Consider the following 17148-nt stretch of genomic DNA (forward strand, 5'->3'; position numbering starts at 1 on the left):
TCCCAAATGCGCTTGAAATACAGGTCACCCTCATCAATGACTTGACTATAAGCTGATTTCATAGTGATCATACCATAAGTTGTACCTTTTCCATGCAATAGTATCATTTGCATGGCCACTTTTGGGAGGAACTAAGGTTCGAATACAAGAAAATTTCGAAAATTGATACAACAAAAGTAAAATTACTTCAAAACTAAATTTCGAAATGCATTTTTTAAATGTTATATGTTTCAGAAATTAAAATTTAGAATTCAATTATTCCATAATTCAATTTTTGTGGCATATAAGCATTTAAAAAATACATTTCGAAAACACAAGTAGCATAGTTTCGAAACATCTTTTTTTAGTTTGTTTTCTTACAAAGAGAAATTGAACTAAACACATTTAGAGAAAAATTCTTAAAGAATTAAGAAACTTAATTTTTATAAGAAAAAAATAGCTTTTAAAAAAAGTTACATACTCTCTAATCTCCCTCTTTCTCTCATCTTGAACTGCATGACGTAAACTAAAACTTAGTTTAAAAGGATAATTTTAGCTAAAACTATATAAAAAAAATCCTAGTTTATTTTAAGTTTTACAGTAGCTTTTAAGTCCATAAATAAAAAAAAGTTGGATCAAAGGTTTAGTTTTGAAGCAAACTCTCAATAAAAAATATATTTTCAAAATAAGAGTAAATCTTTGTCATAAACTTCCTATAAATCCAGAAAAACAAAAGATTGAGAGGAGAACCCAATTTAAGAAAGAAAAGAAAAAAGGGGCAGAAGAGTCAAGTGAAAATACAAAATTGAAGCCAAACAAATCATTAAGCCAATTGAGTAATCCATTTTGATATTACAATATTGAGGGCAACAAATAAGTTTTTCACAATCTACAATTCAAGCCAATGTATAAAATGTCAAACAAGAGAGTTTACTACCTTGGCTTTCATGTTGCATGCCTGTTCAAGCTCCTCACTCCAATAGGGTGTAATTGGTTTCCTAATGTTTTTAAGCATGATGGACAAACTAAAGATAAATATCAATACCAGGTTTAAGACTTAAGAGTTGCATATCATGGCATGAAATACAATCTTAGTACTTATGCACTGTATCCACCCAACCCAAAATTTGAGCTAGAGATGAAGTTGCCTATGTCATTATTCCCTTATCACCCCCAATCAAAATTGAAAAATATACAAGGTGTAGTACAATATAACAAGTAAGCTAAATGTTATACAATTCTGTTGATAGGAGGATTATAATGAAATCAGGATTTAATGCCAGATCAAAAAGAAGGAAAGCAAGGGTACGGTCATCCCCATCAAGGAAACCTGTATAGAAGGATACCCTCCAATCAATTATGGTCATGAATGGGTCACATAGGAGGAATTTCTGGTTTTTCGGTTAACATCATCGATGGTTTCATCTTCCATACCAACGGATCCTTGTCAAAAAGGAACTAAGTATCTTAAGCAATGAAACTAATCAATATCTGGCAATGGCGTTTTCCAATAATTCCATGAGTTGTAGTCCTCCTGCAATATTTCAGAAATTAGAAGTCAATTTTGTTGGTTGTGAAGTCCATATTCCATTGTACTAACTGGTGCTAGGAGATGATATGTCACCTGCTCGACCAAAGAAGTTGGTGGAAACATGTCATTGACGAGGGTATGTAATGATGTATACGACTTTGCGCCGATACGCTGACTAATAGCTACCTCACCCTGTTAGTTTGCATAGGCATTTAGTTGGTCACAAAGAAGAAATAAATAAATAAAATATACTAATCGTCAGAAATATGAGTCCAGGATGCAAACCTTAGGGTTGATAATAAATATTTTGCCCTTCGGGATTCCAATCTTTCTGTAACTAAGTTCATCTGTATCTCTATTGCCAAATCCAGCATAGAATGGATTATAGTCAGATGGGAAAAGTCTTTTGATATCCTGCATAACAATAATTTTAGGCCATATGTATTATAATGTCGATAAGAAGATGCCTTCCAATAACATTCCCTGTTATACATCACAGTGGCATGGTTTTGTGTTCTGGCAGTTACCTCTAAACAAGCAATCTTGAACTCGTGAGGTGCTCTTCTTATCACTTCCATCAGTAATGGGGCCAAACACACAAAATAACAAGTCAGAGACAATGGATTCAAGTACAGATCACTTACATAAATAGTTAAATTTCATGAATTAACAAAAATGAATAGCCGGCTGTCTATAGTTCTCACAAATGATAAAGCAAAGGAATTTGGGTAAGATTATGAATAAATAGATAAGAACGAGCTCAAGATATAAGCAGTCACTTCAGTCTATCCAAGTAATTAATAACAAACTTCGTACCCCATTGCCCAGAGGCTCTTCGCTATGCGAAGGTATGGGGGAGGGATGTTGTACGCAGCCTTACCCTTGCATATGCAAAGAGGCTGTTTCCGGATTCGAACCCATGACCAACAAGTCACCAAGGCACAACTTTACCGCTGCACCAGGGCTCGCCCTCTTTTTCGTACCCCATTGCCCAGAGGCTCTTCGCTATGCGAAGGTATGGGGGAGGGATGTTGTACGCAGCCTTACCCTTGCATATGCAAAGAGACTGTTTCCGGATTCGAACCCATGACCAACAAGTCACCAAGGCACAACTTTACCGCTGCACCAGGGCTCGCCCTCAAGTAATTAATAACAAAATGAATAAAATATTGTTACATTTTTGGGTGAGGAAAGAACTTCGAGCCTGTCTGTTTTAAAGTTGGGTAGACTTTATTTGATATAATTGATTCTGAACTGTTGGATATATTGAAATGTGTGATTAATCAGTCATAGATTTTACATTAAAACGTGTGTCATGGTGGGAATAGTTAATTTTCGGTGTTTCCCAAACAAACACTACAAATTACATGATATTCGCAGCAGTATGCGTGACTTTGGAAAGACAGAATCATCAAACAAAAAGCACAGGCACATAAGCAAAAAGTGAAATCTTTATTATAACATCAATAACTGGCTACATGAACAACATATTGCAGTATCCATCACAACTAATCTCAGGTTAGAGGTGCCCCACCTTCTCGGTAAAGCGAGGGAAATAATCCATCAGGTGATATAACAACAGGTCCATTTGGTAAGGTTTTTCCATCCTGCAAGCACGCAATGTTTAAAGTATTATTACATGATCCCTTCATTGTCAACAATGATGCAATTATATTTCAGGACAATAAAAAGAAAACATAATACAAAAATTTTTACTGCCTCTTTCCTCTCCCTAACACACAGAAATGGACACTAATACTGAGGCAAGGTCAGAATTACACCCTTCTTGCTCAGATCAGGTGCTTTGCCTTTAGTGCTTTGATGAAATTTTCATGGTAATCAATTTAAAATTCTGATAAGTGTAAAAACAGCTAGCCATCTATGATCCTGCTTTATCACTAAAAGGATTTTACTGTTTATTTGAATATGAATGTTACTTTTCCATGATTAACTTAACCTACATAGAAAATTAATGTAAAATGGGCAAATATTTTACTGCTTTCTTCTTTTTCTAATGCTAATGTCTTCTTCCTTCAAACATGCAATTTTTAGCAACTACAGTTTCAAGGTTTTTAAACCCCATGGTACCTTAATGTCATCTTTGCCTGTGGCTACCATGAAATGATATCTTAATCAAGCAGCCAAATATGCAGTTAAAAAAAGTAATGTCTTATGGATATTAAATCAAGATTGATACTCCTCCACAAGACTAGTAAGGCAGTTGATGCCACACAACCATAACATTGAAAAGAAAAGAAAAAAAGCTCATACGTTGATTCCTTGATACAAATACTTCAAAATCACAGAATAATTTTAATGTTGGAAATAAATTGCCATTGATCACAGAAAACCTGGTTGTTTAAATACCTGTTTCAGGTTAAGCAAGAAGTTTCTGGTTAGATATGCCTGGACAATTGCACGGGCACTCAGAAAAAGTAGTTGGTATCCATTTTCCTGACATAAAATCCAGATCTAGTATTTAGACATTAATCTTCTTGAGATATAAATCAATGGAACAATAGGCTTCACCATAACATCATGCGCGACTGCATTTTACATTAGATAGATAGGAAAGTTCTGCCGATAACAAATTAACCAATAAATTTATTTGCATTTTCATTCTAATGGAAAGAAATATAAGCAGAAATCTGGGGCCAATTTGTATAAACATATCAAAAGTCACTTATAGGAGAAAGAAATACAAAGGTAAAATGAATCAAACTTTTCACATAAGCTAAAATTAACTTAGAGTTAATGTCTATACACTAACAATGTAAAATTGTTTTACACGGTCATCCAATAAAAAATCACCGTTTGAATTACTTTAAGATAATTATTTTAAAAGTCAACAAACTTACCATAAATGATGGGTTGTGATTGGATAACTGTGTAAAAAATTTTACACTGTCATTGTATAACCCTTTTTCTCATATGCACCTCTACTTTTAGAGTAGATGAAACAGAATCTCAAAATTTTAGGTAGACAAGTTGATTTTAACTTATAAAGTTTTATTCAATTTATCTTCTTATTTCTTTCTCCTACAATGTACTGGATCCTAGTCCTCAACTAATAATAATAATTAAGATAAGGGTTACTCCTAGAGTAAGTCTTGGACACTTAATCCATTTAATAATTTTTCATAGAAAACAAAATTAAGAAATCTAATCTTTGAATCATGTGATAATATATTAAAGGCTGTTGATACCAAAATTAATTGAATCATGTACATAAACTAAACATTCATAGGTATGTAATCTTAAATTCTTAATAATAATATTGATGAAATGCAAAGTGAAACAGGAAAAATAATAAAAGTAAAAGAAAGCGGTAAATGTTGTATTGTATGGTAATGAAAGCAGACTATGGACATTGTACCATCTCAATTAAATGGCTGCAAAAGAGCCAAGTCTCATTAGTCATTAGCCTTCCTATCTACTATGCTTGTTGATTGAGCAAAAATGACTTGACCAGACTCCAGGTTCATTTGCAGAGTAATCCCAAGTACAAGCTCAAAGGAGCAGGGTTTAGTTCCTTCTAAACCCATTTAAATTTATGGGTGCATATATATTTACATAAGATCTATAAAACAAACCTCACTAAATTTTTGCCATCACAATCCCATTCCAATTGAAATGAACATATGTTATTAGATCTGTAAAAATAAAAAATATGCATACCTTAATAGCACAGAAAAGCCTTGCCACTCCAGATTGTGTCCAATCTTTGCCAACTAAAGGCATGAACTGCCCCAAAACATCAGACCTAAAAGGAAAGAAAAAACAGTTTTTATCATGGTTCTCAAACCATAATGCAACTCGGCCTTTTACTCCCTCCATAGATTATTTTACACAACTTCCATTCAGACATGTTTGTCTAATCATAATAGCAAATGCAATCATGCTTAACAACTATTTATCATGCGTCTACACTATAGGGGTGTGCATGGTTTGGTTTAGTATATAAAACCAAAACAAATTTAATTTAAAACCAAATATGCAGATTCGATTCTGAATCCAAACTACTTTATTTTTTTCAAAACTAGTTTGGTTTTTTACCAAACCAGAAATTAAAGCGATTTATGAACAAAACTGGGTTTGGTTCAAAACCGATTTTTAATTCAAAACAGACTTTGAAAACTAGTTTTAAAACCAAAACTTATTTTAAAAATGGTCCGAAACTGATTTAAAAATATTTTTAAAAATGAATTCTTATAACAAAAATGGGTATAACCGGTTTTAGTTAAAATTACTAATTGCATTAAACCAAAACCAGTTTTTAAAAAATAGATAACCAAAGCATTTGTTAAGAATTAAACCAGTTTGGCTTAAAAACTGTTTACATTATTTTTAATTTTAAATGTGTTTGGTTTAAATTAACTTTATTTTTCACAGCCCTAATCTATATAAATAACAGACAAATTTGGTATGGGAAAAAGTTTCTACAAGAAAACATCCTTGTGCAATCTGTAAGACCTCCCATTAAGAAGCTATACCATAGGAGAAGTAGAGTTAGGCCTAATTATTGTGCAGCCGCCTCTGTTGATGAGGCTTTGTAAAAAGGAGAGTTAGTTAAGAATTAGTTAGGCAGTTATGCTGATATAAATAGAATGAAGGTAGGGGAAGGAGTCACTTTTGGAGGAAGTTGTAAGAAGTTAGAGGAGTGACCGGGATCTCAAAGTCCCAGATATCTATAACTAACTAACTAACTACCCATTCATATTTTATCTACTGTTTGAAGTCATTGTTCCAAAAAGGAGTCATCAATAAAGATAGTTTCATTCTTTCTCTATCTACCTTTTCCTATCTGATGCAGTCCCTAACACAACCATCATGGCTAGACAATGTAAAAAAATAAAAACGACAATTTTGCACAATATTTAGTCAAAGGATCAGCAACAGAGTTTTAAGAGGATGTGAGCAGGCTAATGACAGAAGCTTTGGTTCATCTACTCAGACTAAAAGTCATTTACTGCACCATAAGCTTATACAAAGCCTGACTCTATGACAACGAACAACTAGAAATATGAAACTTCATACATTCAAAGCAGATCCTGAACCTCTTCTATATTGTCTTGCACTTTGTAACAGTCTCAATAGCATCAACGATTACTAAAATTTGCAATATGGACACATACAGGGATTTCATCTAAAATATACATCCACTTAAATGGAGAACAGAATTGTAAAGAAAAATAGCAATGGTCAAATAGCCTTACTTTGTAATAGTTCCATCAACGTCTGAAATTACAATTCTTGCATTCCACTTCCATAAATAAATATGAGCATCAACCTGTTATGTAATTAAAATTTATCTCTTAAACAAAATCCAACCACTGGTAAACTTAATACAGGAACTTAGAACATCAATAAATGTCAAAAACCTGTTGTGTTCCGAGAACCCTTGTAGAGAAACTGAAGGTTACCAAATTTTGACCCTCTTTGAGATTTAAGGATGCTATCTGCTTGGTAGTGGGAACATTTGTTCTTAGAAATTGCTTATGAGGAGATCCCTGGGTACTGGATGCTGGAGTTGGTTCTATCAGAGATCCAGACTCAGAATCTAGAAATACCTCCTCATTTGATGAGTTGCTATTAGTATGCTCAAATGTTTTGACCTTTCGAAAAGGAATAGGCCAAAGTCTCCATCTGCGTCCAGACGAAGATGATCCCAGATCATCATCCCTGGACTTCAATGCATGATCCTGTTCCACAGGAATTGTATCTTTGGACTCAACAGGTAAATCTAAACTATAAACAGCCATTCCAAGAACAAGAGGAGCAGCCTTTTCCCACGTCATGTACCTCTCTTTAAACTTGATAACAAGATTTTGATTTTTAATTATTGATGGAGCAGAACTTGTGAAGTCAACTACGGATATGCGATGTGCTTCAAACGCTTCAGCAGCAGCTACTGAACCCATGCCCACCTTAAGTTCATGACCACAAAGGGAGATCTCAAATCCTGCATATTACAATATGAATGAAAGTAAATAAACAGTCCATTAATATAAAATAAATAATTGCAGAATCCAAGAGCAACTCATTTGCAGCACTGGTCTTACCCAAACCCAAATGGCTTTGATCCCCTTTATTGGAAGTTTCTGTTTGAGGCTCCACCACCTCACTTGTAGCCCTAACATCTTTGAGTGCAGGGGTTTGTTGATTATCATCTAACTCATCATTTGTTACTGTCTTGTCAACGTGTTCATCATTCTGTTCACTATAAGTAGTGACAGAATGAGAGCCAGAAGCAGTTTCAACTTCTCCTGATGCATTTTTCTCAACCTCTTGAGTTTCCAACTCTGATTTCGGTGATCTATGGCCATTAGAAGAAGCAGAACCACTAGGAGGTGATAACTCATCACCGTTTTTAGATATTGCAATGCTCTCCTGTTCATTTTCATCAACTGCAGGATGACTTGCATTAGATTCCTCTACTGAATTTTGAATCTTCAATGAAGAACCTATATTTTGTAAATCAGCATTTCCAGCCTGCTGACCAAAATCTTGTAGCTCCAAACAACTTTTGAAAACATTCTCCCTCTTGATACCTGATGCAGCCTCTTCTGAATCAGTTTTCATATGATCTTCTTGATTTTTAATCTCCACGGTATCCTGTGCTAGACAAATATGTGCCTCCTCTCCTTGACAAACTTCAAGCAAAAGCTTAGAAGTATTATCATCACCGTTAGTGTCACAACGTCTAGATTGGACATTAGTTGTTTGAGCACCCAACTGATTAATATAATCAGCAGCCCAAGCACTTTCACCAGTACTAAACTCTCCGTTGCCTTCACATAAGTCAGTCTCTTCACCTGGTCCCAGATGAAATTGAGGAGTTTTTAACTGCACATTCTCCTCAGTCTGCTCTGATTCTGAGATAGGGGCAGTCAATATATGACCATCAACACTCACCAAGACCATCTCTGGATGTGAACCCTGTGACTCCCCAAAATTGTCTCCCTCTAGGCTCTCATACGAATTAGACTCATATTCCGACAACTCAACTGAATCTTCTAAAGAAGATCGATCATCCGGGAATTCATAAAACCTCCTATCAACATCAGATTCTGCCCTTTGAAGTTGAGGCAAAACCAAGGAATCACTCTCATCTTTCAACTGAAGCACCCCAGAATCCGAGATGCTATGATCAAGTCTATGAACATTACTCAAATAGCCATTCTTTTTGTCAATAGAATCTTGAACAGCCTCAATTGAATCAACTACTTTATCATCATCCACCTCCTTCAAAAAATAAGCCTCCCCCGAATTGTCAAGATACATGTGAAAATTGGCCTCAACACCATTAACATTTATCCTAACAAACTTCTCGGCACCTTTGAGTACACCCTGAAATTTACCAAACCGAACATACCAAGGCGTGCTTCGAAATGTCCCATCTTGTTGCTGAACAACAATCACATCAACAGCCCCACCAAAGGGGTGAAAAGGGGTAGCAACTGAGTAGACACCTTGAGTTATCAAGCTTCCAACTTTGCCTACCACATTCATTTTTTTTCTTTTCCAGAGAGAGACCAAAAAAACAAAACAGACCTCAAAATTTAAACTTGCTTCCAAACATAACCAACCCCAACGGCATACATAAATTATTCCTACAACTTTTTTTCTGTTTCCACTGATTACGGTTCCTGATCAACAACACCACTGTATGACAAACACAAATATAACTTATTTATAAACAACAACAACAACAACAAATTTAACAAAAACATGAATACATGATGACCAATTTAATGTACAAAAAACAAAAACAAAAAAATGACTTTTCCCACCCATATAGAGAAAAATGAAAGGGTAGGACTGAAAATCCAAAGCTGAAAACAGAAAAATCAATATAGAAAGAGGGTACTTACAGATTCATTAAAAAAACAACCTGGAGACTCAAAAAACTGATGGCGATTCTGGTTTTTCTTCTCTTTCTTTTATGTAATGTTGTTCTTAAAAATTGTTGCTTTAACCCTTTGATGTTCTGAACCCTCCACCTCCTTCTCCAGGGTCGTTATCAACTTTTTTTTTCGTGGAGGCTTCGAAGTTTGAAGTTCTGAAGGATTTGGATACCAGAAAAATCCCGGTTTCAGAACCAAACCTTTTTCGCTCCACGCATTAAATAGTTACTTCCCACGACGACGGTAATCCTCAATTACTCCATTTTCGCAGCCATAATACGGGAATTGCTTTGGCGGATAATGTATAAATAACGAATCGTGCTCGGGGCTTTTTGGTCATTTTCGTTGGTTTTCGTGCTTCAGCATGGACGAACCACAACACCGACCACCCAGTGGTCTTGTTTGTGACTAGTTAACATTAAAAAAATCTGATTATTTAAACTTGAATATAATTCCATTAATTAAAATTTAAAAATACTTCAATATTTTTTTACTATACAACTAAATTATAAATTGAAGAAATGTAAAATTAGAATTAAGATTTATTTTAAAATGTACATTTTAAAATAATAATATTAATGTAAAAATGTTTTCATGTTATATAAAATGTTGTTAATTAAATTAGGAAGTGTTATTATTAATATAAGATTATTAAAAATATAATTTTTAAAAAGATATATGCATATAAGTGTTCTTACCAGTCTTCCAAGCAACTCTAACCCAGCTACACTGTTTTACATTTCAGAAATCTCTACAATGTCTTGGAATATTGAGGGTGAGAGGTTATGATCTTTGCTATAGATATATTGTCAATAGTTGATTGAGAATAATAGAGAATCTTAGGTGTTTTTAAGGTGATTGAGAATGACCCAACCTAGGATTGTCTTTCTAATATTACATGAGGTTGCCTTGATCCTTCCTTCTTCACTTCTATAAGTCGACTACGAGTTTGTAATGTTAAACTCTATCTTTATGTTTAGATTTAAACTTATTAAAATTCATTTTAAATTGAGATATATTAAAAAAAAAAACAAGAAGGATCTACCAACATATATTATTGATTCAAGTGAAACTAATTTTAAATCCAAAAAACAAGATCTTAAATTCAAATTGTAAATAATAAAAAGATGATTATGAAAAACTTTAATAAAATTGGTCAATTAGGTTATTTTGCTAAAAATTAATTATTAATAAAATTAATAAATATTAACATAATAAAAGAAAAAAAATACAAGAATAATCTTAAATTTTTCGACCTACACTCACCTATTCTTTATTCATTTTAGGAGTAATTAGATGTCTAACTTTGACAAATTTATCCTAACTTTTATTCTACTCAAAATTTTGATGATATCAATCTCAAATTAACTAAAGTCTTAGCTTCTTAAATATATGGAATATGTTTAGGCTAGTTGAGTCTATATATATATATATATATATATTATACCATTCTTCACTTATATATAAAAAATATAAAACTAAAATTAAAATATATATTATCAGGTATGTTTTAGAATAAATAATCAATATAAACATAATATCATATTATATTCAAAATATTTTATTATTAATAATATATAATTTAAACATATAAATATAAAATTAAATTAAAATATATTTTAACAAATTTATATTATTTTTATGTGAATATAAATTAACGTCATATTTAAGTAGGATATATGAGTGTTATAGTTGTAAAAATGTATTTAATTGTTCCGTATGAAAAGAATGTGAAGATAAATTAATGCAACAAGACGATTTATAAACACCCATGACGATGAGTATGACTAATCCATTAATCCGGTTATGCTACGAAGGTTTATTCTCATTTCTCTTTCGGAATATTACTAATTTTATACTGTACGTAGCTTGTTTGGGACTTTTGACAATTTTTAATTACGCACGCGTTGACCACGTGATGCGTTAGGTGACGGTTTAGGGGAGAAGAAAAAACTAAAGCAGATGAGAAAACAGCTTGGAATTATAAATGATTTAACGTGTGCCACACTGCCCATGTTTTATGTTTCTCAATGTTCATATGCCACTTTTGCCATCCACAACAAATTATGAAGATTTATTGTTTTCTTCTATTTAAGTTTTCCTCATTGTCATTGTATAGTCTCTCTATTGGCCCAACTATTAATGTAGTACGATTTATCTACAAGTATGCCATGATATTTCTATGTAAAGAAATAATAAATAGTATTTTTTTACAACATCATTCATCATAAATCACGTATAATAATTTTTTTATTAATTTATATAACAACTATTTTAAAAACTGTACCAAGGTTTATTTTTATTAGTTGATAGTATTAAAAAAATTATACTAACAATATATGTTAATTAAATTATTTGTATTTAACTTTTTCATTGGAAATATTAGTTTTTTTTTATCTATCTTCAGTTTCATTTAATATAAAAAATAAAAGAATATTAAATTTCACGTGTTTAATAGACATGTGTTATAAGTGTAAAAAAATTTATATTATTCTGCATATAATTTTTAAAATAATTCTTAAAAATCAATAAATTTATTATATAATAATTTATAATTGAAAAATAATGTAAAAAAATCTTTATTCAAGGTGTACAAAGAAAGAAAACGTGTTCCTCTTTATATATTTGATTTTATCAATGAAAAAAACTTAATTAAGTTTTCCATCTCTCTAATTTAGTGTTTTTATTTTCATTTTTTATGTTTGTGAGGCAAAAGTAATTTTATGAAAAGATCATCATTCTTGGTTTTGCTTTCAGTTTATTTTTATCGTTTAAATTTACATTAAAATACGTGTACAATATTTATAACTTCAATCCGAACATGCACTTACCCCTCAGCCTTTTATTTTGTGGATTTCAAGGGTAAGAGAGCTTACCATTTTCGGCCTTGTTGGTTCAAAAACACATGCCTTTAGACTCTTACAAAACTTCTACCTTTACTATTATTTTCTCATTTTAATCCATGAGGTTCTATTTATGAGTTTCTCATTGGATTATTTAAATGTGTTTTCTCATTATTTTTATATTTAAAAATATTTCACTTTTCTTCTACTTACAATGATGATTTCATGGAAATAGAAATTTTGTTAGGTTTTTATTTGAAGTTTTTGGTTTTAGAGTAAACAGTAAATAGTGTGTGATTGATGTTGATTCAATGATATTTTCATTAAATATATTTTTTTTATTTGTTAATGTAATGAAATCTTATATTATTATGTTAATCTCATGAGTCAGGCTTGATTTGAAGTTATTATGTGATATAATTTTTTGTAACATGACTTAAAATGTCATTTTCATGTATTTATTGCATTATTAGTGATTACTATTAGGTTGTTTGGGAATTATTAATGCATATATAAAATAGTAACGTGCTCAGCAGTAATTAAATTGAATAAAAAATTAGAATGAGACTTCTGCAATTTTATAATATGATGAAGAAATATTTAAAATAGATAAGAATCTATGGATCATTCAAGATAACTCCGGCCAAGTGTACATGACAAACTAAAAGCCGTTTGGAAAAGCCAAACTTGACATAGTCGTAATCGCAATGCATTTCGAAGTCCCATCTTTACAAATTAGTGGACAAATGTTAAATTAAAAAATATAAAACAACATAGTATATATATATATATATATATATATATATATATATATATATATATATATATACCCAGTCGTTTTCGACCTTTTAGTAGTGTTACAACACATAAAACACTGGTTGACTTAAATCATTCCAACAATCACCAAACCGTGGAAGATATGATGAGCAAAATGGTCTTCATTACCGGCGTCTTAACCGTCGTCGTCCTCCTCCTGCTGTCTCCCTCCACGGCGGAGATCAAAACCATTACCATAACCTCCGACACCCGACCCCTAATCCTCTTCGAGAAATTCGGGTTCACCTACCCAGGCCGTGTGGCGATCGCGGCGTCGTCGGTGGCCGTGGTGGCGCCGTCGTCGCAACCGAACCTCTCGCGGTTAGGGTTCTTCCTAATAAGCGAAAAATCCCTTCCCCAATTTATAATAGAAATGGAACAAAACCCTACCTTCTGCATCCTCAATTCCCCTTACACCTCTCACCTCTTCACCTTCCTCGATCTTCCTCCCCCTCCCGCTACTTTCAACAGTTCTTACTCCGTCACCATCTCCGACGAATACAGCCTCTTCTTCGCAAACTGCGTCCCCGAGAGCTCCGTCTCCATGGAAATTCACACGGAGTTCTTCAACCTCAACCGCGACGCTTCCCGCAACTACCTCTCCTCCGGCCACACCAACCTCCCTTCCCTCTTGTTCCTTTTCTCCTTCGCTTACTTCTCCTTCTTCCTCGCCTTCTCTCTCTATCCCCGCCACGTCAGCAAGCGCTCCCTTGAGAGGATTCACCTCTTGATGCCCCAGCTCCTCCTCGCGACGGGTCTCAGCCATCTCTTCGCCGCACTGGACATGCACCACGTAAAGCTCACCGGCACTCACGGTTGGGATGTGTTCTTCTTCAACTTTGACCTCATTCGCGTCGTTTTGCTCTTCAGCGTGGTCATTTTGGTGGGGACTCGTTGGACCTTCCTCCACCCGCTCGTGCGGGAGAGGGGGAAGAAGGTGCTCTTCCTAGTTATCCCGCTTCAGGTTCTGGCGTGTTGTGCTTACAGTGTTGTTCACGATACTGGACCCTATATCATAAATTGGGTTACATGGAACCAAGTTTTCTTGCTCCTCGACCTCATCTCTTGCTTTGCCGTTGTTTTCCTTGTTGTTTGGTCCATGAGATCACTCAGGAAAATTACAGAAGGCGAGCCTGCAGCAGCTATGAAGTTTAGTCTTATCAAGCGGTTCAACCTCGTTGTCATCGGCTACTTGTTTTTCACGCGCTTTGTCATGTTTGCGTTTAAGACAGTTCTTTCGTATGAGTATCAGTGGGTGAGTAATCTCGTCGAGGAGACTGCTACTCTGGTGTTTTGCATTGCCATGTTCTACGTGTTTGGCCTTCTTGAGAAAGATGAATACTCTGTGATCGGTGACGAGGAAGAACAAGTGTCCGAAATCGTTGTTAAGGAATAAAAATACCCAAGTTGAGCTTTGAAACTATTTCGCTGCAGACACAGTTTGTATCCAAGATGAATATGCCTCTTCACGTACTCTCTACTACTACTGTTAGAGATGTTATTAGGTGTAGATACTGGAATTGGTTCGCAATTTTCATAAGTCATAATACATATATGGTGTAAATGGAAAATATCTTTGATCATGTTATATATTATTTAAATATTGCTTCCCCTGGATTAATATGAACGGATGGGATTAAAAGCTATATTAAAGTCATATTCAAAAGGAAAATAGCCAAAGTATTATTATAGCGTGCTTTTTTTTTTTTTTGAAATACTGTAGCGTGCTTGGACTACTTTACTAATAGTATTTTAGATTATTCATTAATATATGCTTAACTTTTATAATTAATATTATAATAAATAGATAGTTCTAAATATATAAATTATATTAAAATTAAATTTATAATAAATATATATTTTTAAACATATAAATCATATTTTAAATTTGTGATATTGTAATACAACATTATTTCTATTTATCGACAAATTATTTAAAATTCAATTATAATTAAAGACAAGAAAGATAAATTAAAAGAAATAAGTTGTTAAAGGAAATGTTTTCACACAATAAGAAATTCTAAAAACTCTTTCATTCAATAATAGTTCCTACTAATGCTTTATATTCCTATAAGTTTTTTAATTTATTATTCCCTTCAATCATTTCAAATACTATTCAAACTACATCACCAAGCACGTGAATAACTAACATTGAAATTGTTTCATCTTAATTAATAGTCTCATTTCAAATTTTAAGTATGTAATTATATTAAATATTTAAAATTTTTATCATTTATAGTCATTTTATTTGACTGGACAAGATTAATGTCTCCAATAAAATATAATTATTATTTAGAAGAAAAAAAAACTCAAACAACTTTCTTTTTTTCTTTACCCATATGCTTAATTTTCTTTGAAAAAAATTATGTCTTTTGAGTTATATATATTTTTATTTCTAAATTAAGTTTTGATATATTTTTAAATAAATTTGTTTATACTTAAAAATAATCTTGTATAAAAATATAAACAATTTATTATAAACCTAAAATATAGTTTACACGTTTAAAATATTTTTACTATACATTTAAATTCTAAAAATAAATATTTATTATAATATTAATTTAAACTTGTATGAAATAGTCCGTCTAATCACAGTAAAACTCTCTTGTCTTTTGTATATAATTTATAACTTTTAATCCTACCCATCAATAAAGATCCAAGGGCTCAAAATAAGCTGACCATAATATGCAATTATAAAATCTTTCTATAAATGTGATAAAAAAAAAGCCAACTATTATATTTTATACACATGTATTTTTTAAAAATAAAATAAATACAAAATTCATACATTATCTTACATATTATGAACTCGTTTGTGAGGAAAACATATTCACTTTTCAATAATAATGTGAGATGGGTGCATTATGAGAAATCTTGTAATTTGCTACTAATTTTAACTAGGAATAAAATTAGTAAGTAATTTGTAGCTAATTGACTATAAATTAGCTATCATGTTTATTTTCCTAGTTAATATTGAAAATCAAAATTATTAATAATATATATTCAACATCTTCAATTAAATATTATTTTCCTAATTACACTTCTCGTTACGCATTCTCTAGCTCTCACTTGCAGTCATCAAACGCGATCGGAGAAGAGAGGAACGGGCTCTGAAGGTTTGAGTTGCGAAGGCTCCGTTTTGCATTTTTCAAAGGTTAGGTTTACACTTCTCGCGTTCATCGCTCACTCACTCACGCATGCTCGTCTTCTCTTATTTTCGTTCGCATTGTCAATTTCGTCATCCATTCTCCGATCAATGTCGTTCGTGTTTCATTTTCTCTTTCTCTCCATTCTCGCGTTCTTCTCGGAATTGGTTTCACTATGATTGAACTGATTGTAGTTTCTGTTTCAATTTAATCACATGCAAAATATTTCAATAATCTTAATTATGAAACATTTAACCTTATTTAATAATTGTATAAAACTACATTCATTTATTTTTAACTATATTTATGTAAGCAATTAGCCACGGATGTTAGCATGAACGTTGGGTGTAAAATTTCAGCACTGAGACGAATATCAGTACGTACTGGACAAAGACTTGATCCAAAAAAAAAAAAAACACCATAAATTTGAAAGAGTTATGGAACCAGGTTTTCTTGCTCCTCGACTTCTTCTCTTGCTTTGTGGTTGTTTTGCTTATTGTTTGGTCTGTGAGATCGTTCATGGAAGGGAAGAATGATATGAACTTGGATAAGTTTAGCCTTATCATGCGGTCAGCATACTTGTCATTGGGTACTTGCTTCTCACGCGCTTTGTGTTATTTTTGTGTTATTTTTGTTAGAATACAAATGTGATATGAAGTTTCGAATAAAAATAAAAAAATTGAATATTACATAAGTGAGAAAAAAATTCATAAATCTGATCTTTAAAATATGACGTCAGTTTTCTTATGTGGTTGCTCATGATTTATTAGTGTAAATCTTTCTGGAATTTACTCTTCTCCACGAGAGAGGAGGCACACTCACACTTAAGAGAGAAATTGTTGGAGTAAGAGTGTGAGGTGAAATTTCAAATCGAGTGAAAGTTAAAAAGTTCAAATTTCCATATGTAGTGACTTATGACTCATATG

General features: G+C 32.6%; 2 protein-coding genes across 3 annotated transcripts; one reads left to right on the top strand and one right to left on the bottom strand.

Annotated features, from left to right (window-relative positions):
* Positions 1-802: 802 nt before the first annotated feature.
* LOC114371201 (phosphatidate phosphatase PAH1-like) lies at positions 803-10195 on the bottom strand. Of its 2 annotated transcripts, none has more exons than XM_028328644.1 (12): positions 10116-10195; positions 9385-9825; positions 7573-9159; positions 6892-7472; positions 6727-6800; positions 5189-5273; positions 3878-3964; positions 3045-3117; positions 2038-2081; positions 1796-1924; positions 1604-1702; positions 803-1513 (listed from the first exon to the last, which is right to left on the bottom strand). In XM_028328644.1, the coding sequence occupies exons 3-12, from the start codon at positions 9020-9022 to the stop codon at positions 1460-1462; spliced, it is 2676 nt and encodes an 891-aa protein (XP_028184445.1). In that variant the 5' UTR covers positions 9023-9159; positions 9385-9825; positions 10116-10195; the 3' UTR covers positions 803-1459. The 2 variants fall into 2 exon arrangements, with proteins under 2 accessions (XP_028184445.1, XP_028184444.1); XM_028328643.1 differs by having other exon boundaries at positions 7573-9175.
* Positions 10196-13191: 2996 nt separating this feature from the next.
* LOC114370264 (protein GPR107-like) lies at positions 13192-14472 on the top strand. Its single transcript, XM_028327563.1, has one exon. It carries the CDS (start codon positions 13192-13194, stop codon positions 14470-14472), a length of 1281 nt encoding a protein of 426 aa, XP_028183364.1.
* The last annotated feature ends 2676 nt before the right edge of the window (positions 14473-17148 follow it).

This window comes from Glycine soja, chromosome 10 (genome assembly GCF_004193775.1).
Source record: "Glycine soja cultivar W05 chromosome 10, ASM419377v2, whole genome shotgun sequence".
NCBI lineage: Eukaryota > Viridiplantae > Streptophyta > Magnoliopsida > Fabales > Fabaceae > Glycine > Glycine soja.

Coding starts and splice junctions, on each gene's coding strand:
- LOC114371201 (XM_028328644.1), bottom strand. CDS start 9,022: ATGAATGTGGTAGGCAAAGTTGGAAGCTTGATAACTCAAGGTGTCTAC. Junction 6,801..6,891: donor GGGTTCTCGGAACACAACAG/GTTTTTGACATT, acceptor ATTACATAACAG/GTTGATGCTCATATTTATTT. Junction 3,118..3,877: donor TCTTGCTTAACCTGAAACAG/GTATTTAAACAA, acceptor GCGTGCTTGCAG/GATGGAAAAACCTTACCAAA.
- LOC114370264 (XM_028327563.1), top strand. CDS start 13,192: ATGGTCTTCATTACCGGCGTCTTAACCGTCGTCGTCCTCCTCCTGCTG.